This window comes from Dermacentor albipictus, chromosome 5, assembly GCF_038994185.2.
Source record: "Dermacentor albipictus isolate Rhodes 1998 colony chromosome 5, USDA_Dalb.pri_finalv2, whole genome shotgun sequence".
Taxonomy (NCBI): Eukaryota; Metazoa; Arthropoda; class Arachnida; order Ixodida; family Ixodidae; genus Dermacentor; species Dermacentor albipictus.
The window spans coordinates 135720982-135747459 of NC_091825.1; the positions used below are offsets into that span (position 1 = coordinate 135720982).

General features: G+C 45.8%; 1 protein-coding gene across 11 annotated transcripts in view; it reads left to right on the top strand.

Moving 5' to 3' along the window:
- Positions 1-26478, top strand: part of LOC135909243 (zinc finger protein 774-like) — a 59912-nt gene that overhangs the window by 17451 nt on the left and 15983 nt on the right. For 3 of the 11 annotated variants that reach the window (XM_070538965.1, XM_070538967.1, XM_070538969.1), the window contains one exon: positions 21212-21415. In XM_070538965.1, the coding sequence (XP_070395066.1) occupies positions 21212-21415 (204 nt within the window). Of the gene's footprint in view, positions 1-11031; positions 11195-11256; positions 11282-18604; positions 18669-21211; positions 21416-26478 lie in introns of those variants that run through there. The other 8 variants (XM_070538962.1, XM_070538963.1, XM_070538966.1 and 5 more) reach the window with 8 other exon arrangements.

Sequence of the window (26478 nt, forward strand, 5' to 3'; positions counted from 1 at the left end):
ATGTCATTGATAAGCAATTTGCATAAGTACACAAGGCACACGTATAGCATAACCATAGGCTAACCATGCGGATTCTGCGACCCGTCTAGCGACCTCTCCATCGTCACTGCCTCAACTCTTTCACCTAGACGATGCCACCCTCCTTTTATCAAGAAAGGAGCACCTCCGGCGCCGCACACGTGCTCTCATACCTCCGTGTGCGGTAGACCTCCCCCGCGGTCTTACCCGTGCAGAGGAGGTTGCGCTTCGGAGGATCCGGGTTGGAGTTGCCCTCACTCCTGCCGTGACTAGGAAGTGGCCGCACTTTCGCCCGTTATATCCTCGTCCTGAGTGTCCACTCTGCAAGTCGCGAAATGCTGAAGCCGACATCCACCACCTGCTGTGGGTTTGCCCTGCACTGAAACCGACGAGGCTCCGGCACCTCGCAGCAGCGGGACTCTCGCCGCATAATCTAAGCGATTACACTGCTTGGACGCAGGGACCACATTATCGATCCCTCTTGGACTACATTAGATCAGCAAATCTTTTTTCATTCGTTTAATCATCCTTATTCACCACCATCCCATACCCCTGTATGCCCTGAGGCATTTAATTACACTCGCATTAAAAAAAAAAACATAAGTTAAAGTCCATGCGCTAAAAACAACCATCATTCGCATTCCAGCAGCTGAATAATCGCAGCTCCAGATTCTAGGAATTTTGTGTGAGAGAGGGAGGACGGAAAGTTACGAAGTTCAGAAGCTATATATGATCATGGGTACCATATATGGCCCTTCCCGTTGCTAACTGTGCTACTTCGTACTAAAGCGAGTGGTTACACGAACATGTTTTCTACGAAGTATGAGTTGTTTTTTTAATAACATTTTCCCTTAAGCAAAAAGAAAACAACAAATTGTATCAAATTTACCGGAATTTCTTTTTGCTCAGCTTGTAGAGCTTTTTTCTTTTATTCAACAAAACGGCACCAATGTTTCAATGTCATGGGGTTTCTTTGTTTCACAAATCGCTTACAGAGCTTGGTGTAAGAAGGCTTTGCTGCATGGCCCTGGTGTATTGAAAAAAAAAAAGACGCGTTTTGCAGGGCTTGACACACTATGAATAAAGCGAATACGAAGAAAGAATAACCTAAACGTTGCGAAAATATGCACACTACTTGCTCCAGTTACTTTTGAGCTTCAGTGCATAAAACGTTTCGGCTGGCAAAATCAAGATATGATAGCGCGGTGATCCGTGCAGTTGTCGCTCTTGATTTCGATAAAACTTATTTGGAAATCAGCAGTCGCTTTATTTGCTTAGCCAAGACAAAGAGCATGTCCGCTCGTCGAGTCACCATTGCGCATGCGCACTGCCCTCCGACTTCTCGGCATGCAGCTGCCGCCATGGTTACAGGCTGCGAGGTCGCGTGTTGCGATATCGGTTGCGGGTTCTTCTACTTTTTTTTTTTCGCCAGCCGAGACGGGAAGTGGGACAGTTATCATATTTGCCTGTGCTTCCGCCATGTTGTCAGAGCAGACGCCGCAGGCAACAGCCGCGTCACATCAGGGAGGAGCTTTGCGCCGATCCTAACTCACTTGCATGCGTAATCATGCGAACGACAATTGCAATTTGGAATCTGATATCTCGGAGCACAGACACGCTAGAAGAATTCTTCCAACTGATACTGCGTAGAAACACGACTGCCTGTAATTTTTCAATACATACATATCCACTTACTGCAGTCAACAAAAAGTTAATTCAATTTTAGTTAATTGGACTGTTGAAAGCGATAATTATCTCACTTTGTCTACCACTGGCCACATAACTTATTTGCGCAGGTGGTCTTCGCGTTCGTGCCAGAGCCTAATTTTAAGAAAGCCATAAAGCTCAATTTTGAAGACCCTGTATATTTCATGGAAATAAGGAGCATATATGTTATGAATCATCTACAGACCAAGGTTCAGCCTTTGGTTAGACTACGTGCATGGGTTATTTGCGCCTTTTGCAGTAAATTACTTATTGCATCCCACGAATGCATGATGGAAGCTTTGCACGCATTTTTTTTCGGTATCCATGGGAGAGCGATATGTTAATTGCGCCTCGAGACTAAACTTACGGAAAATTGGACCCATGTTTATACTTGGTCATATGCGGGAAAAGTTATGCAGTGCATGGTTTAAAGGGACAGTGAAGAGAATATCACGCTCACCTGTGCTAAAGCATTACACTTCTGCAATGCCCCCCCCCCCAAAAAAAAAAAAAAAAAAACGCGCCACTGTTATCATGACAGGAGGCTTCGTATAAGCCCGAAAAGATGGGTGACGCCGCCGCATTGAAGTTCCCTCTCAAACAGGCCATATCGTCAAGCATTCTGACGACGTCTGCAATAGAGCCTAGTCACATTTAATCGATAAAGATGAAAGGAATTGTATTCTGAAGAAGCTAAAGACCGAACTAGTTCCGAGAACTATTACTTTGTCACAGTGGCCAATACTAGAAAGTGTTTTGAACTCCGTGATGTCCCTTTCGCGTATACCGGAGCTGAAATGCGGCACGAAAAACAATTTAAAAAATAAATTAAGGAGAGTGGAAGTTTACTCTTTATCTTCTCATTTAGTAATCGACCTTTTACCGCAAAACCAACAAAGAGTTCCTTTTGAAAGAGTACATAATCATACTAAATTCATTTATTACGCGTTTCTCTTTAGTGGTCTTTTATAATAGGCACAAATGATTGCTAATACAACTGCTCGAAAAAAACGGCTTTCCTGGAGATCGCGCCCTGATTCAAGGTCGCCTAAGTATGTGTGTGCGCGCGCGCGTGCGTGTGTGCGCGTGTGTGTATGTGTATGTATGTATATCTTATTTTGTTATAGCGCAAGCTTGACAAGGACAAAAGAAGGCACATCTGACACACACAGCGCTACTTTCAACAACAGGTTTATTTCTCGTTCTCGTCGCTATATATACACCCTCGACCCGTCACCTGCTCGGCCTCCTCCTTATAGAATTCGTCGAGGGATCAAATACATGAATAATAACTGCATTTTCAATGCCAAAGGTGCTGCAAACGAATTCTTAAACGCTACGCACTGTCAAGACAAGTAAAGTATGTATTTTTCATAAAAGAATATTCCGGTATGTCCCAAAAGTTGTGCCCGAAATAAGTGATATCAATGCTTCGATGTTTTTGTCTATTTAATAAGTAAATAAAATATCACACCAACTTTAGAAATATATCATTTCGAAACCAGCAAAGCAGTGCATGCCACTGATATGAATATATATAAGGCCATGAAATGAACAAGTTGAGGACAAATATGTTAATGAAACTTTGTCAGTAAAGAACCTTGTTTACGCTTTTGTACTTATGCTAAGGCCAGGGGAGAATCCTAATGGCGCTCTCATTTGTTTTAATGGATTGCGCAGGAGCAGTTGTCACCGGTCGCGCGTTGTAATGGCACCGAAATTATAGTCGCAACAGAGAGCAGATATAAAATGCAGAAGTTCTGCAGAATATACGAGGGTGAGTCAAATGAAAGGAAACCAATGCGAATATATGACCAACGGGTTACCTTATTTAAAAGTTGTCTCCATGAGCATTTAGAGATTTGTCCCGCTGACTAACGAGTCGCGTGATTCTCGTTTCATAAAGCTCCTTGGGTTGCTTCTTGAAAAAGTCCGCAACATACTCTTTCACTACGTCATCGTCGGACACGAGTCTAGTTCCCTTGAGCTGTTTTTTTCAATTGCCCCAAAATGTGGAAGTCGCAAGGCGACAAGTTTGGACACTATGGCGGATGTTGCAGCGTTTCCCGCTTGAACTTTGCCAATTTTATGTTAACCACATCAACGACATTGAGACGGGCATTGTCGTGGAGCAAGATGCCCACATTCGTCAATTTTCTACGTCGTTTGTTATTGATTGCGACACGCAGCCGATCCGGCGTTTCACAATATCGGAAATGATAGATAGTCTTTCTAGGTTTAGCGAATTTCATCAATAATGGGCCCTGACTATCTAAAAAAAGTCGACACCTTTCCGGCGGAAATAACGGCCTTTGCTTTCTTTGGGGGTGGTCGATTCGAATGTTTCCACTGTGAGCGTCGCCGTCATGTTTCAGGCTCGTAGTAGTGGTACGATTCGTCCCTGGTCACAAGTGCAGCCAAGAAGTCGTCACCCATATTGTGATACCGGATCAGGTGAGTCAAGGCAGCGCCGAACCTCTCCGTCTTCTGGCAGCAGTTCAAAATCTTCGGCAACCATTGCCCACACATGAGCCGATAACCGAGATGTTCACGAATTATGTTGTGAACCGAACCGTGACTGATGTTCACACGTCAATTGTTCGTCGATGAATATCCTCTGATCATGTTTTAATCAGCTCATCAACCTTTGCATTTATGTTGGGGGTGATTGCATGATGGCTTTAACCGGGTCTTGGATCGTCTTTGCAACTATCACTTCCTTCTTTGAGCCGTTTCCTCCAACGCTTCACTGTGGCTTCACTGATTTAAATCCATGCACTCCGTAGATTCCGCTGCCTCAACAAGATGCCGCGACGAGCCCGCTCGCCATCAAAATGCCCTCGAAACTTTGTTGTCGGATGGGGTTCCTAGAGTTATGTGACTCTCGGTGCATGGGCGTGGCCTCGAAATCCAGCCCGAGTTCGCAATGTGCGTGCTGAAATATTTTGTTGGGCGTGAGAAATACATTCTAGACGAAATCTAGAATGATTTTTGGCGCCGAGGATTGTTTTGGTCGGCGGTGCATGGACAGCACGAAAAAATTTCGAGGGGGGGGGGGGGCAGGGCTGAAGCCCCGTAAGCCCTCCTACCCCCCCCCCCCCCCCCTGGCTAAGCCCCTGCAGGTTGCTTAGGTTTAGGTAGGCATGTGGGAAGCTACCGATGCCCAGCTTACCTGAGGAAAGCTTGATTTGTTGTTAGTTGGAGCAGCGGATAGGAGAGGCCAATCTTCGTCTTGTTTTTTCTTAGGGAGATGTTTCTGCTTCTTGGGCGAAGGAGAAGACTTGGTCTTGGATTGAGGAGGAGTCTTGTCAGCCTTGGGGAGTGAGATTTTGGGCTTATATCGAAGTGCACACTGAATGTATCCAGTCTCATGTGATGACTTCCACTACATAGTACACACTTGGGAATGCACACATGATCAGTCCGAGGATTCACAGTTCCGCATTTATGGCAAGTATCCTCAGTATGCGTAGGGCACACGTCCGGTCGATGTCCAACCTTCCAACAGCGTTTGCCGCCCTCCATTCTTTGTCGAAAAGGCTTGCACCGGAGCATCGCCATTTCATATTTGTCCCAAAAAGGAACTTTCGTTCCCAAAAAAGGCACGATCGAGACTTCGTCGGAAGTTTTTCCCTTTCGTCTGGCTTCTAAAAAGTGCATTTGTGTGCTGCACTCACGAAGCGTGGGTAGAATGTCTTTTTCATAGATAACTTCTCCCAGGCATACTCTGTCGATGTAGAGAATGCATTTGCACGTCTCGGAGTTTGGAACGCTGTAGGAGGCGACTTCGTGCTCTTGGCCGTCGGCCGTGAGCGACTTGATGGCGAGATATTTCTCCAAGCGATGGCAGCTTTCCGTGCTTGGCCTTAATTAATTAATCAACTTCTCAAATATTATAGTTAGATGGAAAGTGTCAATGAGAAAATTGGACAGCGACATCAAAAACTCCCGATACAGCCTCCTGCTGCTCAACATGTGCTACTTAATAGTTTTTCCGAGCGTGAAAGCAACCCGCAAATGCACGCAGAATTGCCGCGCGAGTGGCCGCTCGAGGCACAGAGGTGTTGATTTGGCGTGCGACCGCTCCCGTAGAGTCGCCGAGACCCTACGGTGCGCTGTAATGCGGCTCTGCTTCTGTACGCCCTGCGTAAGTTGTCCGCTTGACAAATTTGCATGGCGTTTAGTTTTCAGAAATATCAGAAACGTACCGTACCGTGCCTTGAACTTAAATTTGTCCCGTTTGCCCACAACTGCTTTTGTGTCTATAGAAGTTGCGTTTCCTTGCCTTCCCACGTCACCTCCCCCCCCCCGCCCCCTGTCTGGGTACTGCGAGCGAAGAGTGGCAAGGCCGTTATGCACTCGTTTCGCGACTGCTTCGTGACTGCAGGTTGATATAAAGATAAGCGCTGCGATTTTGCTATGTTTTTGTGGCTGGTCATGGATAATTACAGCTGTGAACAGGCTAAGTGGCGTCGCCCAGAGGGCATTGTGCACACTCGACGCGGCGCAAAGGTCCAAACGAGTTTCTCGCCTCGCCTTTCTTCTCTGCCGCGCTCCTGTCATGCGTACACGCGCTCTGAAGCACCCCCCGACGCGGTGTGCCAGACACCAGCAGAAGCAGCAGCAGCAATGGGAAAGTTGAAGGAAGAGGCAAAGAAAGGTTTGCTTTAAAAAAATAAGACATTAAGGAGATATATACAAAAATGCTAGATAAAAAACATGTATAGCAAACCTGATTAAATCAAGCAGGCTAGGTGACTTTTTTCACCGCCCCGTTTCAAAGGGGATGACATTAAGTAATAATCATCATCGTGGTAATGGTTGGAAAAAGGAAAAAAAAAACCTGCTCTTAGCCGTCGCAGCTTGCTCCGGTCTGTCCCTGCTGGGACGCTGCGACAGGTGATCTGTCTGCATGTAGTTGAGAAAAATGCTCCCTCCCCCCTTTGCAGGACGAGCTGTGACTGGCACCATTGTTGTTTTGTTGCTGGGTGTTGGTGGCCTTCTGACCGCTGATACTTTCAAGAATGGCTCGGTCGAACCTTTCTCTACGTAAAATGAGCGGTGCCGCTGATTGATGGTGGCTTTAGTTGTGGTAAAGGGTTCGTCACTGCCGCTTTGACGCGGCTGTCATGTGCATGCGCACCGTTTCTTCGAAAACCGTCTTGGTAGATGGCCTGTGGTGCTCACTACCTAAGCGGAACATTTGTAATAAAAAAGACAGGTTGAAACTGAAATGGATGGGACCTGGAGTGACGTTGATCGTCAATTAGTTTCGTCTCTTTTTCTTCCTACTCTGCTTTTTCTTAAACTTCTGCTATACTATGGGCCCGCTAAAGGGAGGTTCGGCTTGAAATGGTAAATGTAGTTTTGTGCCTATAAACACATCGATAGAAAGGGAAAGAAATTGCTATTGACCGCAGTAACAGTCTAGCGCAGTCTGCTGACACCTGCTGAAGAGCCGTAAGCAGTGGAGGAAGGGTGGTGATAAATGAGTGGGCATAACTGTTAGTAGATAGTTTAGATTAAAGGTGAAATATTTACAACAGACTAAGTAAACAGAAAAAAAAGTTATTTTGTGGAGTGACTTCCTCAAGAAAGGTTGGCAGTGGCACTAATGTTAGGTAGCGCGGAACAGCGGGGTGGCGAGGCCCGACTGCTCGAAGTCGCAGTGCTTTTGTAAGCAACACTGGACCACGTGCAAATAAATTAGTTGTGTGCATCGCTGACACCAATTTTGTTTCGACCGCGTGTGCCGCACGACGTGATACCTATTCCCCTACGTTCAGAAACCGCCCGGCAAACTCGTTTCCATTAATTCGGTGCTAAAAATACGCAGAGCCCCTTTTGTGTGCAAAAAAAGAAAACACAATGGAGCACGCTGAACTTTCGTCTTTACTTTATCTGCAATTCTCTTGGGCAAAATGGCACAATAGCCCAACCTGCTGGCTAGCTGGCATGTTCTTTCGGCAGCCACAATTGAGCGAGCTGTCTTAACGTTGCCGGTTGCACGTTGTTGGACTACGAAGGCCTGGTTGTAGACACGTGTGCTTGAAGGAATGTGGGGTAGGCGCGACGACAAGACTGAGTCAAATACTCAAACATGGAGGAAGAATCGATCCGCGTTTTGCCCACTTTATGTTTAGTGGTTTACTTCCAACATTACACAAATGTTGGAACTATGTTGGAGCGATTTAGGGGTGGTACGGCAAAAGAGAGAAAGAAGTTTAATGACACGAAATGCCGAGAGGTCGGCCTGAGGTATATTCCTCTAGCCAGCTACTCGGCATTGGGGGAAGGGGAAGAGGGAAAGAAAGAGGGAAGAAGCTTTATTAAAAGAGGACGGCTCATCGGACACACACACAGACGCGCTCGTGCGCTCGCACATACAATGTGTGCTGCAATGAATAAAACGATGTTTTTTTAAAATAAGTAACTGGAACGCTAATGCATTTCTCCGCAATGTACGGGAATTATTATCTCGAAACTGGTGTCATCCTGAGAATTCGTTCTAAGTGAATCCGCCTTGCGAGTTCCAGCACACGGCTAGAATTTGTACGGAAGGTGGGAAGACTCTCCCCTCCTTTACTTTCCCCTCTTTTCCTTACAAAAGATCCTTTAAAAGCCTCACACCGCCACCCCCGAAGAACAACCCCTGAAGTAGGAGCCGAATGGGCTCCGAAACGTCCGGCTAATAAAATTCAGTTATGTTGGAGTCAGTCTGAAAGTCCTAATCAGTTTCCCAACCAGACAAGCAATTCTGTCGAAATGTTTAGCTTCAGGGTAAGAACAGCAGTGAGCCGGCTTCTTCAGCGAGGGAAAGGCTGCACATTACGGTGGGCCCTCCGACTGTACCATGTGGCCGCCACTACGGCGTGGCTCATAATCTGATTGTGGTTTTGGCACGTGAAGTCCCGTAATTCAAGTAAAGTTTGACACTTTTATCACGGTGCGATGTGCCGTGTGGTGACAATAAGTTTCAAGAAAGGAAACGCAAGCAAGGCAGATGACGATTATTGTTGTGGGACAAATATACACCCCAAAGGGTCCAACCGTTTTAAGAGTCAGTGTAAGAAAAGTTTACACTCCTTGGAGTGCCCCTTCTGCCACACAACGATAATCGTTATCTGCCTTGTGGGAGAAATGGGGTTCTCCGTGCTCTTGGGACAAAGGAACGACACCGCAGTAGTGCAAAACTTCACAAGGGCATTTATTGCAGCTTTCATAGTTCAATGCCTGCTAGCCGAGTTGCTATCCACAAAACATGCGGATGGGCGCGCGACAAATCTAGAAGTCCGACTCACCGCGACCGGAAGCGAGCGAATATGTTCGCCCCATGCTGGATCCCAACTCCTGGTCGTTCGCGTGTTCGGTCACGCCAACGGTGGCGCGTTCGAAGGCGGCCACGCGAGGCGGTCTCGCAGAAGCATGGGTCGTCGCTCGCCGACCCGCCGGGAAGGAGAGAGCTCCTTGTCTCCCCCGCACCCAAGTTGCCCAAGTAACCCGCAGCGGCGCGACACTCGCGCCATCTCTCGCACCGCGCTTGTACCACTCCGACCGCCGCGGCCCACGCGGCGATGCCGCACGGAGACGGGGGCTATGCGGGAAAACAAGATATCAGGGGAGGCGCGACGGTCGCGCATCCCCACAGCCTTGATGCGTTTCCTTTCTTGAAAACGCCGCGCCCGCTACTTTCCTGTCGGGAATGTTATGATGAGGCAGGTGCCACGGCCGCTCAATGGAAAGCGGCCGTGGCACCTGCCTCACCTACATTCGTAAAATGGTTGCACCCTTTGGGGTGTATATTTGTCCCACAACAATAATCGTCATCTGCCTTGCTTGCGTTTCCTTTCTTGAAACTCGGCGCTCGCTACTTTCCTGTCGAGAATGCTGCGTCACACTGATAACGCGCATGCCATTCGTGACTGGGAAGTACCGGGCTCACAGCGTTAAAGAAAGGAAACGCGGGCAAGACAGATGATTGTTGTTGTGGCACAAGATACGCCCCAAAGGGTGTAAATTTTTCTAAGCGTGTGTTGTGTACTAGAATAATGTCCTAGTGGCGCGAGCAAGAGGGAGGGACAAATCGCCGGCTTAAGCAAATGCCAGTAGCCGCCGTCGGTGGCGCTGCTGTGCTTTTTTCTAGCTGCTGGCGCGCCGTCGAGCCGTCTCATTGACATGCTCTGCGGCTGTTTGCTCCCTGTGTTTTCCGAGCCGTGTTGCGTTCAACGTGGCCATGCTTGTGAAAAACAGTGGATGATTTGAAAAAAGAAGGCGTATCCCTGCATCTGCTGCAGCACAGGAGGTTCGATGCCAAAAAGAAAGTCGCTACGCACTTTCCTGTCATTCGCGATAAGCACGCGATTTAAATGTAGTGGTAAATATTGCTCCATAGAAGCAAGGCAGGCCCAGATATATTGGCTTTCGAGCAGTAGATGAGCAACAAGAAGCTCAGTGAATTGCCAGCTGGCACATGTGATACGACGAGCGCAATGAAAGCGCCGGACTGTGCGAGAATACGCTAGCAGACGACATTGTCGATACTATGGTCTCGATGTGTCCTTCAACATCTTCCTTTACATAATACTTTGTTAAATACAATCCTGTTCTGTTATAATGAAGGAACCATGTCCGTAAAAAACCCTTATTAAAACGGACCGCCTCAATAGCAGCGAATATGAGAGCAGCCGGTCTGCTAGAAAAGGTCGTAGTGGCGACACCTGGTGGCGTCGACGGAAAGAAGCACGCGTGCCCCTTTCCGGTCTTGTCACTAGGACATAATTCTAGTACACCACGGAGGAAGGAAACTAAGGAGAGGCCCTACCCCCTCCGCGCGCTAGGAGAAAAGTGTGGCGGAAATGACGTATAGGTTCTCATTTTTCTTGCTGCTTTTTTTTTTTTGCTGCATGGCCACGCCTTTTGGGCCACAATGGCGGCGTTGTTCTGATTTTTTGCGCGCTCACACGTGTTGCTCTGGTAGGTTTCGTGCCGTGGCAAAGGCGCTGTGTGGGCGGGTTTGCGTTAGTCACCGTGTCCTGTTGCGCTGTGTTACCTGCACCGCGCTCTGCCGGATGTTGCGCGAGCGCGCGCGCTCCGCGCGCGACACCACGCGCAGCGCGGCGTGGTTTCGCGAAAGATGTAAACAAGAGAGGAGGGTGGCACAAAAGGCGGAGCATCGCCATGAGCAACGCCAACTTCCGGCTTCACTTTTGCTTCACAAAGAGTGACGTCAGGGCCTCTCCTTAGTTTCCTTCCTCCGTGTAGTACACTATAGCCTCACCTGTCTTGCTAACGCATGCTGTTCGATGAAGCGTTCGACAGCGATCCAATCCAATCCAAATTATAGCCATCGATGGCAGCAACATGTTTTTTATTCTATGGCAGCAAAGCGAAAGCGATGGTGCTTATGGTGCTGTGTCGGTTCGTTTGCTTTCTTCACAACCTCCCTAAAGTCACCTTCTCAGCTATTAAGGTATGACATATACTTCTATCTCTATTGAGCCATAAGGGTATCGGAACGTGGTTTGTCCACAGGTGCCAACAAGCCCTAAAGCGAGGGGTAAGCCATACATGCGGAAGCAACCTCGCGCTGGCAGCTAGCAGTCAATGGCCGGAAAAATCGCAAATCCAGAATGGTGCAGTGGTGCACGTAGGCGGCACATATGAGTTAACATGTGTTGTCGTCCTATCCACGCGAACGTTCGTGTGCCTTGTGATGTTTGCCACTCTACAGAGGAAACAACATTGTAGCACGACGGGCACCCCGACCTCGGTAGCAATATACGCTGTAGCCATTCACTAGCGCAGCGAATATTAAATATCTTTATAGCATTAAATTGAATGAATTTATGTTTAAAGAGGTAAACATTCACTGTTCTGCGGTCGCTAGGTGCAAGTACTAGCGGTTCTGTTATTAGAATGCATTTGTGGTGCAAATTTCCGCATTTAATAATGCGTATGTGTAATGGCTGTTTTGATGTATCGTTCTTGCAGCAAAAGCTCTAAGGGTGCTCAGATTCAAGTCTCATGCACTTATATTTTTCTCTTGCCAAGCTACTCAGTGGAAAAAAAATCCTTGTATGCTGTAACGGTGCGGCATTGTTCGAGTCGTCGAAATGTCGCGCCTAAATGTCGTGGAAGTAGGAACCGGCGAACAAAACGCTAATCGCCGGCCACCCAGGCAAGCGGCCGAAAAAGTTGAAGGCAGGTTTAGAGTTTACTTATTTTTGTTTATTATTATTATTATTTTTGCACGACCTTGGCGTCCCGAGAGTCTTTTCTAGGAACCCCTCTGCATTCTCTGCCCCCGCTTGTGCATTGAGAAGGTATATACCACATATATCGGGGTTGGCGAATACCCCGATATATGTGGTGTCTCTGGAATGCTCTTTCCATGAAATGCTAACAGTGTATGTCCAGGGAAAATAGGGGGAAGTCGGGAGACGGATATTCAAGACGATGAGCAAGACGAGAACAAGGTGAAAGCAGGAGCCAACGTTCGACAAGTGGACTTCTTCAAGGCGACATGTGCTTTCGTCGCCACCACGACCGGGTCGCCAGAGTATGTGGTAAAGGGGAGAGGGCGTAAGGTGGGTGGGTGCGTTAGCGGCGAGGGCCTAGAATTGCTGTGCACAAGGCCGGTGACAAGGCCGTCTGTCAATCACGTGTCAACGGCCATGTCAGCCGGCGTGTGCGTGCACAGCAGCCCTATATTACGTGTTTCGCTGTCGTGGGCTATCGTGTCTCTGAAAGAGCTAATAAAAGGAGCGGCACAAACCGGTGCTCGTGAAAAAAAAAATTAATAGAAAATACTGAAATGGAATAAATAAATAAAACGAAAAAAATAACGGGGAAAAAAGAAAGTTAAGCAAAAAAAGAAAACTAAGTGTTGTTGCCTGTAGCTTGAAATTTAGCTTAGTGAATAGATTCTAAAGCTCCCTTTGAAACATTTATGCCTTTTGGTCGCAATGTCTTAGGACTTATAGATAAGGTATCTCTGTATTTTCTTTCTCGTTCAGAACGGAAATTTGACTGTAAGATGTAGAGTGTAAGTTCATCAAAGTTATGACCTGGTTGGTTGAAATGCTTGGCAACGGCTTTGGCAAGTTTTTTTAGCTGTGTCCGCGCGATGTTCTTTTAATCTGATGTTTATTAATTGTCCCATTTTACCGATATATTGTTTCTTACAGAAGGAACATTCAAGCATATAAATCACATGCGAACTAGTACAAGTGAAGCTAGATTTGACTTTGCGTGTATAGCTATTTGTGGTGCTTTTAATGTTAATGTCACTTTGAAGTGCCTGCAGGTTTTGCACCTGGGGCAACAACGTGCTTATATTACGGAGGAAGGATGTTGACTGACTTTTGCGTGCACTATCATGTCTTTAAAGTTCCTGTTGCAGTGATAGGTAACCGTTGGTACATCCAAGAACACTTTTCTCAGACGCTGGTTACTTGATAATATTGGGTGGTATTTTCGTAGAATCTTGTTTGTGTTTGGGAGTGCATTAGAATATTTTGTTATAAAGGCTGGCGGTCTGTCAGATTCAGGCGTAGGCTTTTTCTTCGCTAATTCCGACTGTCTCTCCAATCTTGACGCAACATCATAAGCTTTATTGAGAGAAACTTGTAGATAGTTTCTTTCGGCTAGCGTTGTTTTAAGTTCATTTATGTGGTGGATATAATCGTGGTCTTCACTGCAGATTCTTCTTACTCGACGTAGTAGTTCTTCGGAAACTCGCAAGGTGGGGAGAAGTAATGAGTAAAGGGAAAATCGAACGAACAGGTAGATGTCTGATTTTCCCTTTATTTATTCTTCTTATTTATTTCGGTTCTCCGACGAAAATTCCTTCCTTGTAGTGTCGCAGGTGATGATTGTGGTAGTTTAAATAGAGAGGTTTAGCTTGTCTGGTATTCGGGTAAACGTAGGAGGACAGGGGCGTTGGGGCAGAAGCGTAAACGGAAGCGACCTTGTGCAGCCACATGGTGGCGCATAGCTCAAACAGAAAAAAGATCTAATATTGCAGTAACCAAGTGTATTTTACTTTGCTGTGGGTGTAAATTTTTGGCAGCAACATGATTACGCCAGTGCCGAAAATTTACACCAGCAGCGAAGTAGAATACACTTGATTAAGACAGTATTAACTGTTTCTGTCTGTTTGAGCTCTGTGCCACCAGGTGGTTGCATCATGCAGGCCACTCACGTTTACGCCTCCACCACAACGCCCCGCGACAGCCTGCATTTACCGTAATACCGGACGAGCTAAACCTCTCCAATATTGCTGGCTACCCGTAGGCTTCGGTAAAGTGTTGTTCTCAGTTTTTCGTATTCTGTGTAGACTGTCGTGTCGAGGAAGTTGATTTGAGACCCGCCGTGGTTGATCAGTGGCTGTGGTGTTAGGCTGCTGAGCACGAGGTCGCGGGATCGAATCCCGGCCACGGCGGCCGCATTTCGATGGGGGCGAAATGCGAAAACACCCGTGTACTTAGATTTAGATGCACGTTAAAGAACCCCAGGTGGTCGAAATTTCCGGAGTCCCCCACTACGGCATGCCTCATGATCAGAAAGTGGTTTTGGCACGTAAAACCCCATAATTTAATTTTAATTTATGTTGATTTGACTAGGAGAGTGCTGAGCAGTAAATTTAATACTCGGGTGAAAGCGATTGAAATGGCTAATTGAGTTGGTTAACGCACTGGTGCCATGTTTCCATGTTATATATATGTCATCAATGTAATGAAGATAGGTGTGGGGTTTTAAAGGGTAGGATTTCAACAGGTCTGCTTCAAGCTGACCCATGAAAATGTTCGCATACGTGGGAGCGAACATTCACTGTTAATTACTCCTATTTCTTTCATCATCATTGATCTATACTATAAGCATGTGTGTTACTGTTAGGACCCCTTCACTGTGTTCGCTTGGGTTTGGAAGGACCGACCGGCTTGCATACCCCGTCGATGACTTCGCCCTGATGGCGAACGGGTGACAATGTGTGACATATGCATAATAATAAATCTTAATTATTGTTTAACAATAGATAAAATGCTTGAACAGGCAAAAGTGACTTTGCTTTCTGTGTTAAATCTTTCCATCACCTTGAGTTTGTAGGTGCGTTACATCTTATGTTTTTCATATCTTTGAAAATGCATTGTATTTCTGACAGGTTCTACATAGTTGTCTTTCAATGCTTTCTTATACCCGTGCCACACGGGCACAGAAAAACAACCTAAATGCGTAACATTTCCTTTTACATGCTATGTCAGACTTTCGCACTATGTCCAGAAGCATTCGCACCTAGGCTTCTGCACATTTGTTACCCCATTGCTTATGGTAAAATGAAATAGCAACATGTAGTATGTGTCTAGTATGTGTCTGATGGTCCTTTACTTCAAAACAGACAGCTTGGAATGGCTTAAGCTATTCTGACCATAACCTGCTTCTTAACACACACCAACAGTTGACTTTCAACTCATCCACGTAGTACCCATAATAATATAGTGTCACAAAACTAGTTCCAGCTTCAGCACAACGTTAGGATAGTATGATGTTTTAGGAAATGTAGCAAACCACAGTGTACTTTAGATGAATTATTTTGGGTAGCACAGCGCTCCTAAGAGTTATGAAAGAAAGCAGCCTTATTTATTTCAGTCTCACCTTTGCAATTTTTAAAATATGCTGTTCTACATATAAGTATCTTAAAAATGAAGGATAACTACACTTCACACAGTGATTTAGATCGTACTTACAAAAAATAATACTCTGCAGCTTAAAAGAACACAGAGCAAGGTATGTGGATGTTGCTTTTCAGAAAAATGCTGCCCACTGATGTGCTCAAGTTGGAACTGTCAGAAGAAACATAAACTTGTGTACCATTTTGAAGCATAATCCAAATCACAGCAACTGCCACAATGTCATGCTTGTGTAATACCTCATTTGTTAACCCCCTTCCAAGCCAATGTGCCTATTGGCTTCTTTGTGCAAGATAATAGGAGAAAGTCAATGGGAATTGTGAATTTCAGTCACCTTTGATTTTATTAGTCCTTAGAAGTGCATGTGTGAAAGCAGTATAACAGTGTGAAAAGCTTTCCATTGTGATGAAACATGTATATTGCTTTTTTTGTTGCTTTCCAGGTTTTCTTTTGCATTTGTATAGGTGGTGCCGCATGTCTTGGGTGTATTGCACATTTGCATAGTTTTGTGTGCTACATTTAAACATAAGTTATGCTTTCAAATTATCACTGGAGCTCAGATTCTTCCTGGTTGATGACATAATATTAAATCATTTGAAAAAAAACATGTGCTTGCACTCTTTCGCCACACAGGGCTCTTGCCCCAATAAACACATAATAATAGTGTCAGTGGAGCATGTGTTTCCCTGATATAGCTTTTCTTGGTTTATGGCAAGAACCTTCTGTGCTCATTTTCACTTTTGTTTCACAGCTGCTTTGGCCAGATGTGTGGCCGACATCATTATGAAAGAAACTGTTGTTGTATTGGTTGTTGCACATAGGTTTGTGGCAATTCACCACTAGCTTGTGCATGGCCAGCAAAATCTCATATATGGCAGCTATTATGTTTGGTTGCAATGCGGAGCTGCAGAGTGCATGATTACAAATTAACTCAAGTGATGGTTATGTGGCTATATTGACAATTATGCACTTGCTGTAAACCCCTGTGAACTATTGAAACTGTTGAAGTAACATAGATGTACTGAAATCTCTAGAGCAATCATTGTGCAAGTGAAGCAGCACATTGCAAATATGAAGTGTTAGGTAATACATAACACTAACATGCCCTGCTATTATCTATGTCATATGAGAGGTATTTTAGTGAACAAATAAATGTAACAATGCTGGTTTACGAATATTGCTCAATAATATTTTGTCAGCATCTGAACAAAGGTTGTTGAAAGTTGGAGAATTCCTTGCAGGTCAAAAACATTTTACTTACAGATGTATTGTTAAAAATGTAAGCATTAATTGTATCTGTGATTTTTTCGTGCACAGAAAAGATTGCTTTGCCTACTGAGCAGCCTTGTCATAAAGTCAGTAATCTTCTGCAAGATTGCCCATTATCTACTGTTTCTGCTGCTTTATGCCTTATTGTGGTCAACAAACATTAGTCTAATAGACCTCTTCAATAATGCTTACAGCACTGTTGCACACATTGGGTTCCCATCACCATCGTGTAAAGGGTAGACGTGCGGCAAGCGCAGGACACGCTTGATTTGTGGGCTGTGCGGGCTCTGCTACAAGTCTCGTTCAGTTAGCTGTAGTGTTCTAACCTACACACAACCTGTTCTCTGCATAATATTTCCCTGCAAGCGCAAGCTTGATTGTGCACGAAAGCCTAGGTAGAATATATTCTGGCATGTTCATGTGCTTGTGTCGTGAAGGTGTCATTGACTGCTACAATGCAAAAGCAGATACAAGAAGAGGCTTAACTGCAGGAGCTACAGCTTTTGTTCAATGTTCTGTCATTCCTGATTCTATCAGAGCAAGTTATGCAAAAAGAGGAGCGCGTCATATTGTGAAATCTTGTGTACTGGTATTGCAATCCATCGCCTTCATCTAGCATGGCCAAATTGGTCTCACAAGTGCTATATTGTATTTGGCCACATGATGGAGTCAGCCAGACGCAGCTGCCACTGGCATCATACCATCCTTCAGTCAAGAAATGCAAGTGCTGTCGCCTACAGGGATTTTAGTGAGTGATGCGTAGCTTACAAAAACGCTGTAACTCATGGGTAAAAATGGATAATTACCCGTGTGTACGCTGTACATATTCCTTTTAGCTGCAGTTCACTATTACAATTAGTGTGAAATTCAAATGAACGACTGGCACATCCTGACAGATAGCAATACCTGCTACAAACCGTGAGTGATCTCATTTACATGACTGTTCCACGGAACGAGGCAATCCTATTTATTACTTGTTACAGAGTGGACTTCTTTGTGGAAGTGTTCCCAATTACTTGTAGCAGTAAACTTTGTTAGAGTTGACATCGATAGTTGCTTTATTCATTAGATCCCAATGTTCCTGTGATTACATGTGATACAGGATGGGGGAGTACCATTGAATGACTGTGTGCGTGATGGTCCAGAGCTCGCCTTCATATCCGGAACTCTTCTTCATTTGTGGGAGCACACACAGGGCACCCCCATGACCTAAAGTGCTATCTGTGCTTGCCCAGATTTACCTTGTGCATGTAGCTCAGCTAAAGCCGCATAATTTATCATCTGATGCTATAGTCTAACCTGCCCAGTGTTAGCTTTTACACCCAAGGAGCAAGTAATGATGCGAAACTGAAGACACCACCATTTCTTCAACACTGACAAGAATATGGTGGAAATTGGTTTACATGTGTTGTACAGAGCCAGAGCTCTGTACAGAGCTCGCCTCAGATCCAGAGCTTACCTTCAGATCCGGAGCTCTCCTGCAGTTGTGGGAGTACACAGAGCGTATCCCCACAACCTAAAGTGTCATCTTTGTACGCTAATATTGATCTCGTTTATGTCGCTCGAGTAAAGCTGAATAATGCATCTTCTGATGCTACCTCTAACCTCCCCAGTGCGAGCTTTTTCACCCGAGTGGTACGTAATGATGTGACGCTGAAAACGGCAGCCTGTCCTCAGCACTAACAAGAAAAACGTGAACATTGTTTTGCATATGTAGGACACAGAAATATGAGTTTACCTAGTGTTATACATAAATTACTTCATAAACAATATAACCACCATAGAACTACGAAGTAGTTGTGATAACATAGCTCACAGAAAATTCAAATGCAATTCAACACTGCTCTATGTATACTTATACTTGTTGTGTTGATAACTAGTTCATTGTTGATAACACATTGCTGCCCTCTTTCTTTTTCTAGATGTGTTCTACTGGCGGGTGGAAAACATTATTTTTGGACCCCCATGTTCCATCTTCTATACAATGTGTGATGTTACTTTTTGTTAGTGACTGTGCAATGTGAAATTTCATGCACCTTTGTGACTGGTCTTTTCAGTAGCACTTGTTTTGTTTTGCACTTTATGGTGTAATTTTTTTTTGGGGGGGGGGGTTCATGTAATTGCTTCCTCTAAGTTCTTGTGTGTACACTGGTTTGCTGGAGTTCCTTGCATAATTATTTTGTTTCAGCCTTTCCATTATATTTGTTTAAATAATTATATTCATAATTTACTTAATTTCTTAAAAATATTTACATGTAAGCGTATTTTAATGGTAATTCAGTGTTTAAGGTTCACAAAGAATTCTCTGCAGGTCGGTGTCAGCATATAAATGACAGTGTTTCTTGAATGTTTGTGCACTGCTAATTCTTGTTGATGTTTTAATTATTGCACTAGTAGCTTGTCATCTTTTTGTATGATAAGCATTTATTACATTGGATGCTCGGCGGGAAGCTGACCGATCGCACTTGAATGTTGATTTAGTACAAGCAATCAAAATTAATTATACTGCTGCTTAAAAGGAATACATAGTTTCACTAGAGATTGCGCTGTGAATCTGCTAGGTGTTTCTTAAGTTGCTGCGCTCCGAGTTGCCCCGCTAAGCCACAGCGGAGCGGTGGGTGATTTTCACATTTTAGTTATATGTTTAACAGACCTTTTGTAGTTGCACCGCCCTCTGGCCAAATTCAGGGAAAATAAACAAAATAAAAACAGCCATTGATCACTTTTATAAAGTAAAACAAATATCATTTATTTGTCCATGACGTATCTAGACATGCGCTTGTAATCCATTACCGGTCCATCTTATCCATTGGAAAATAAAGCGTCGTTTTGGGGAACGCCACGTGATAGCCAGCGAGCTTGCTTTTCGCATCCAGTCCAGTCCTTTCTGACGTTAACGCTAGCCAACGTGCTGCACAGCACAAACCACATCCTCCCACACTGTGGGATATTCAAAGGGGTCAGCACTTGCAACTTCTTGTCACAAACATAAATCTTTGTCATTGTGAAATCACAAGAGAGGGGTGCGCACATCGACCACCCTTGCTAGTGAGTGCTGCACTGACCACCCTTGCGACAGTGATGCGTCTCTCAGACAGCTTGTGTTTGTCACTCCGCAAGCCCTCCTGCGGCTAAGCGGAGAGCACATGCGTATTCCCACTTCTGCACTGCTCAGGTACTGAGCGAAGCATAAGAACGCCAAAAGAAAACACTCTGTTGTATCTGGTTCAGCAGTTTTACAAAGTTAATATCGTTTTCATGATTGTGCACCTTTCATCGGTAGTTGTTAAGCCTGTTGATGTGTTTTATTCTTATCAAAAGAAAGTATGTAACAATCAACTCACAAAGATCAGGTATTGCTTCAGCATGGCAGGACGAAATACGTGATCACTGAGTGCGTATTTACTGAGTATTGCACGTTGCTGTATATTCTAAATATGAAGCAGAGATGTGTGCAATCTAGTGTAGAACCCTGTTGTAGTAAATGTGGCTGTAACAGGCACCACATCAAGATGCATATGCTGCCATTTTGGTTTACACAGTGTTATGCAATAGATAGCTAAAGAATAAAGAGCCACCATAAACACAAGAAATACTGGTAATAACGCAGTACGCTTGACCAAAAGCAACCACGGTTAGTTCAAAACTGCATCATGCAAGCATTCTTCTTCTCCACTTGTGGAACCGTGCCGTGTTACATCCTCTATTAAAGATAGTGTCTCTTGTATGGCCAATGAAAAGGGTACAGCTCATGTATATATGTTTATGATACCAGCAACTATGTTTTTGAATCAGAGGCGTATGCTTAGGCAGCAGAGTGCTTGTTTTGGCATTGTACTTTGGGTGTCTCTTAGAAAACCTCCTAATTAAAGAAAAATTTGTCCTGGATGAAGGATCAAACCCAGGACCAATGCCTTCTATTGGGCCATTGTTGACATCAAAAATATTTTTGTAAACAACTGGCAGTAAGATAGTTACTTTATTGTAATGCTTTAACAGATATTGTAACAAATAAAGAAACTGCTGCAATATATTTGCAATATTTATATGTAGCCAGTTTAACATAACATACAATATAGCGAATCTTGGCTTGAGACAAGATGCTGTCCTCTTCATCTAATCGCCGAGCCCAACGTCTCATTCAGCATTTCGTAATTGTCCCATGACGATATTGCTGAAGGTTCATCCTTTCACACTTGGCTGCCAGCAGCAGCTTGCACTGATACCATACTCCACATCCTCTTTGATATTTCATTATTCAAAATATTTTTGTAGCAAAATAGGTGTGGATTTTGTAAACTTTGTCAATGAGAAATCTCAAATACATTGTGCAAATCAAAATGGCCACCCAGCAGTGTTCTTGTTTTATGAGATTTTACTTCATCCTCAATACTTCTTGAATGCGGGAAAAGCTGATCTTTAGCATTGTTGTGCATGGTATTTAATTTATTTTGCATTTCATAATTACTCTTTTGTTTGAAATGAAAAGCATCATGTAACTAACCTGTCATGATTTTTTTTTTCTGAAGCATCGATGCAGGCAACCTCTCCAACAACTGTGAAGGGTGAGATACCACATCAAGGATACTTCCACCGTGACTGTCAGACTGATAAACCCTCTAATGTGAAAACAAAGAACGAGGTTCGTGTCAATTGGCCATTTCAATGCCATTTGTGCCCTGAGAGCTTCTCGCTGAAGGAAACCCTGAACAAGCACCTGTGCACCCACACAGGTACAAGGACATTTCAGTGTTCTTCATGCCCTCGGAGCTTCTGGCAAAAGGTTCATATGATAAGACACCTTCGCACCCACACAGGCGAGAGGCCATTTCAGTGCCCCTCATGCCCTCAGAGCTTTGGGCAACAAGGAAATATGAAAACACACCAGCGCATCCACACAGGCGAGAGGCCATATCAGTGCTCGTTATGTCCTCAGAGATTCTTACAAAGAGATCATTTGAAAACACACCTGCGCACCCACACAGGCGAGAGGCTGTTTCAGTGCCCCTCATGTCCTCAGAGTTTCAGGCAACGGGGGTCATTTGACAACACACCTTCGCATCCACACAGATGAGAGGCCATTATAGACCCCTTTTGGCGCTTAGAGCTGCTCATAAAGAATGTCCTCAAAAAACATCTGCACATCCACACAGGCAAGAAGCCATTTCAATGCGCTCTGAATGCTCTCGGACTAAAAAATTCATAGGACAACTATAACACCTTCGTTTTAGTAGTAAAAATATGGCTACGTTATCACTACCTTAACATTATCTTTGTGGTAAAGCACAACAACTATCTTATTTCACTTTTTTTAACCTTCTTGTGGAGTGTTCTGAACTGACCAGTCATATGTGCTGCAGGTTGCAAGCTCAAGGAATACTTCTGTATCTACACGTTAGAACGACCATGCTGCTGCATCGTCCTTTTGCAATGCTTTTGCAAGCCACTCACTGAACACATATGAACATTGTAATATTATAGCACCAAGTATGCCACCAGCCGTGTGAGGTGTATTTTACATCTTAAATGGAGTCTGAACAAGGAATCTGCACAGATGTGTGGTATGCTGCATGGCATTCTGGTACATCAGGAATTGCAAGCGCTATTGTATGCTCTTATTGTAGAACTGCTTAGTGACTTCTGAGAATGTGCCAGCATCATCTAACAGGTTGTTCTATTATGCTAAAAATCATGAAACGCATAACTTGACCTTAGGTGAAACATGTTCAGTTGATAACATGATACCTTAGTGAAGTATATATTCCTGCAGTTTTAATGATGCATGTAATGGGAATGAGCATATACTGAATTGGCAAGGGTTATTCCCTCATATCTTGACGTTGTAAATAGGGATGTTTATGTTACCTGCTTTAAAGGCTAACGCGGATGATATCGTGGGACTATATTTAGGCGCGCGCCCTCACTTGTGCGTGCTTTGCCTCCGCAGCTTTGCCACATTGTTGCCACAGAAAATTGTCCGGGGGAGCGCTTCGCGTTTCATCTTGTTGAGACAGTAGCTGAGGCCAGCTATATAGATGTTGCAGAGATGTTTCTTGCAATGAGCGTCGGCCTATCACAGCAGCCGTAACCATCTGATTTTCTTTGTGATGAGACAGCTGTGCGCACTTTGATATTGTCACGTGGTCGTGACGTTGAATAACACAGTAGCAGTACTGTGAACGACAAAACTAACTTTTATTGGGCGAACCTGTGCCCACAAAACAGGCTACACTTATAGCGCAACGATAGCGGCGAACACGCTCGGCGATCGTCGAAAATCTGATCAGCGGGTCAAGTGCGTCGGCTTTTATAGAGCAGTCGTCGAATGTTCCAGACTAATCGTTGGGACCCGCATGCCTTCCATAAAGTTCTACATCATTCGCGTCAGGCGAATAAATCAGATAACACAAGGTTCGGCAACAACAGACTGCGGATAGAAGCATCGATAACTTTCCAGAAACTTCGGATGCATTCAAGCGCGTCCCGCGCTGTGCGATACGATTTCTTAGGCGGTGAAACCTGGTAGCCCGATAAATATAAATACACGTGTCAATACCCCCCTCTTAAAAAGCATCGACCCGATGCTACATACAAGCGAAATAAAAACACCCGTAGCAAAGAAAACAACAACAAAAAATAAGGTATTTCGTCAGCGTCCGTAAAAGGGTTTAAGGCGCACCACGTGGACCACTTCAGATCGTGCGCGGCGCCGCTGTGAATGCGAAATCCCGTCTGACACGACCTCATAGTCCAGAGGGCCAATACGTCGGATGACCTTGTAGGGTCCGAAATAGCGTCGGAGTAGTTTCTCACTGAGTCCTTGTCGGCGTATCGGTGTCCAAACCCAAACACGGTCGCCGGGCTGGTACTCAACAAAGCGTCGTCGGAGGTTGTAGTGTCGGCTGTCGGTCCTCTGTTGGTTCTTGATCCGTAGGCGGGCGAGCTGTCGGGCTTCTTCGGCGCGCTGGAGATAGCTAGCGACGTCAACATTCTCTTCGTCAGTGACGTGGGGCAGCATGGCGTCGAGCGTCGTCGTCGGGTTCCTGCCGTAAACCAGCTTAAACGGCGTGATCTGTGTTGTTTCTTGCACCGCCGTGTTGTAAGCGAATGTTACGTACGGCAGGACGGCATCCCAGGTCTTGTGTTCGACGTCGACGTACATCGCTAGCATGTCGGCGAGGGTCTTATTCAGCCGCTTCGTAAGACCATTCGTCTGCGGGTGGTAGGCCGTGGTCCTCCTGTGCCTTGTCTGACTGTATTTCAGAATGGCTTGGGTGAGCTCTGCTGTAAAGGCCGTTCCTCTGTCGGTGATGAGGACTTCTGGGGTGCCGTGTCGAAGCAGGATGTTTTCGACAAAGAATTTTGCCACTTCGGCTGCGCTACCTTTCGGCAGTGCTTTAGTTTCAGCGAAGCGGGTAAGGTAGTCTGTCGCCACGACGATCCACTTATTTCCGGTTGTTGACGTCGGAAAGGGTCCCAGCAAGTCCATCCCGATCTGCTGGAATGGTCGGCAAGGAGGCTCGATTGGCTGTAGTAATCCGGCTGGCCTTGTTGGCGGTGTCTTGCGTCGCTGACAGTCTCGGCATGTTCTGACATAACGGGCGACGTCGGCGGTCAGGCGCGGCCAATAATACTTTTCTTGTATCCTCGATAGTGTCCGGGAAAAACCGAGGTGTCCAGCGGTCGGATCGTCATGTAGGGCGTGCAATACTTCTGGACGAAGTCCTGACGGGACAACAAGAAGGTACTTGGCGCGGACTGGTGAAAAGTTCTTCTTCACGAGGAGATTGTTTTGAAGCGTGAAGGAAGATAATCCGCGCTTAAATGCCCTGGGGACAACGTCGGTGTGCCCTTCCAAATATTCCACCAGGCCTTTTAGCTCCGGGTCTGCCCGTTGCTGTTCAGCAAAGTCTTCCGCGCTTATCATGCCAAGGAAGGCGTCGTCATGTTCGTCATCTTGCGGCGGCGGGTCAATGGGGGCGCGTGATAGGCAATCGGCATCGGAGTGTTTTCGTCCGGACTTGTAGGTTACAGTGATGTCGTATTCTTGTAGTCTGAGGCTCCACCGCGCCAGTCGTCCTGAAGGATCCTTTATACTCGCTAGCCAACACAACGCGTGATGGTCACTGACGACTTTGAATGGCCTGCCATAAAGATAAGGGCGAAATTTAGCTGTAGCCCAAACGATGGCGAGGCATTCCTTTTCGGTCGTAGAATAGTTGCCTTCCGCTTTTGACAGCGACCGGCTAGCGTAAGCTATCACCTGTTCGACTCCGTTTCTCCTCTGGACTAGAACGGCACCGAGGCCTAGGCTACTGGCGTCAGTATGGATTTCTGTATCGGCGTACTCGTCGAAGTGCGCAAGTACAGGCGGCGACTGCATGCGTCGTTTGAGTTCTTCAAATACGTCGGCCTGCGGCGTTTCCCACTTGAACTCAACATCACATTTAGTTAGACGTGTCAACGGCTCGGCGATGCGTGAAAAGTCCTTGACAAAGCGCCTGTAGTAGGCACACATGCCAAGGAATCTACGCACTGCCTTCTTGTCGGTGGGCTGCGGGAACTTTGCGATGGCAGCTGTTTTCTGGGGGTCGGGGCGTACTCCGGATTTACTGATGACGTGGCCTAGGAACAGAAGCTCGTCGTAAGTGAAGCGGCATTTTTCTGGCTTCAGAGTGAGCCCTGATGACTTGATGGCCTCTAGTACTGTCGTAAGCCGCCTAAGGTGATCGTCGAAATTTTCGGCGAAGACGACGACGTCATCCAAGTAAACAAGGCAGGTCTGCCACTTCAATCCTGCTAACACCGTGTCCATGACGCGCTGGAAAGTTGCAGGTGCCGAGCAGAGTCCGAATGGCATGACCTTGAACTCGTAGAGGCCGTCTGGCGTGATGAAGGCGGTCTTTTCGCGATCTCTCTCGTCGACTTCTATTTGCCAGTAGCCAGACTTGAGATCCATCGACGAGAAGTACTTAGCGTTGCAGAGCCGATCCAATGCGTCGTCTATCCGTGGAAGGGGGTATACGTCCTTCTTCGTGATCTTGTTCAGACGACGATAATCGACGCAGAAACGTAGGGTTCCGTCCTTTTTCTTCACCAGGACAACAGGGGATGCCCACGGGCTTTTCGACGGCTGGATGATGTCGTCGCGCAGCGTTTCGTCGACTTGTTCTCTTATAGCTTCGCGTTCTCGCAGCGAAACTCGGTAAGGGCTTTGGCGGAGTGGTCGAGCGTACTCCTCGGTGATTATGCGATGCTTGGCGACTGGTGTTTGTCGAATCCTCGATGTCATCGAAAAGCAGCCTTTGTATCGTCGGAGCAGACTTCTGAGCTGCTGTTGCTTAATCACTGGGAGACTTGGATTAATGTCGTAGTCTGGTTCGGGAACCATGGTCGTCGGGGTAGATGCGGCGGAATCCGAGAGGACAAACGCATTACCGGTTTCCACAATTTCCTCGATGTACGCGATCGTCGTGCCCTTGTTGATGTGCTTGAACTCCTGGCTGAAGTTTGTCAGCAACACTTCAGTTTTCCCTCCATGCAGTCGAGCGATCCCTCTTGCGACGCAAATTTCACGGTCTAGCAGGAGACGTTGGTCGCCTTCGATGACACCTTCTATGTCAGCGGGTATTTCGGTTCCGACCGAAATAACAATGCTGGAGCGGGGCGGGATGCTCTCTTGGTCTTTGAGCACACTCAAGGCGTGGTGACTACGAAGGCTCTCCGGCGGTATCGATTTATCTTCCGACAGCGTTATTGACTTCGACTTCAGGTCGATGACTGCGCCGTGTTGGTT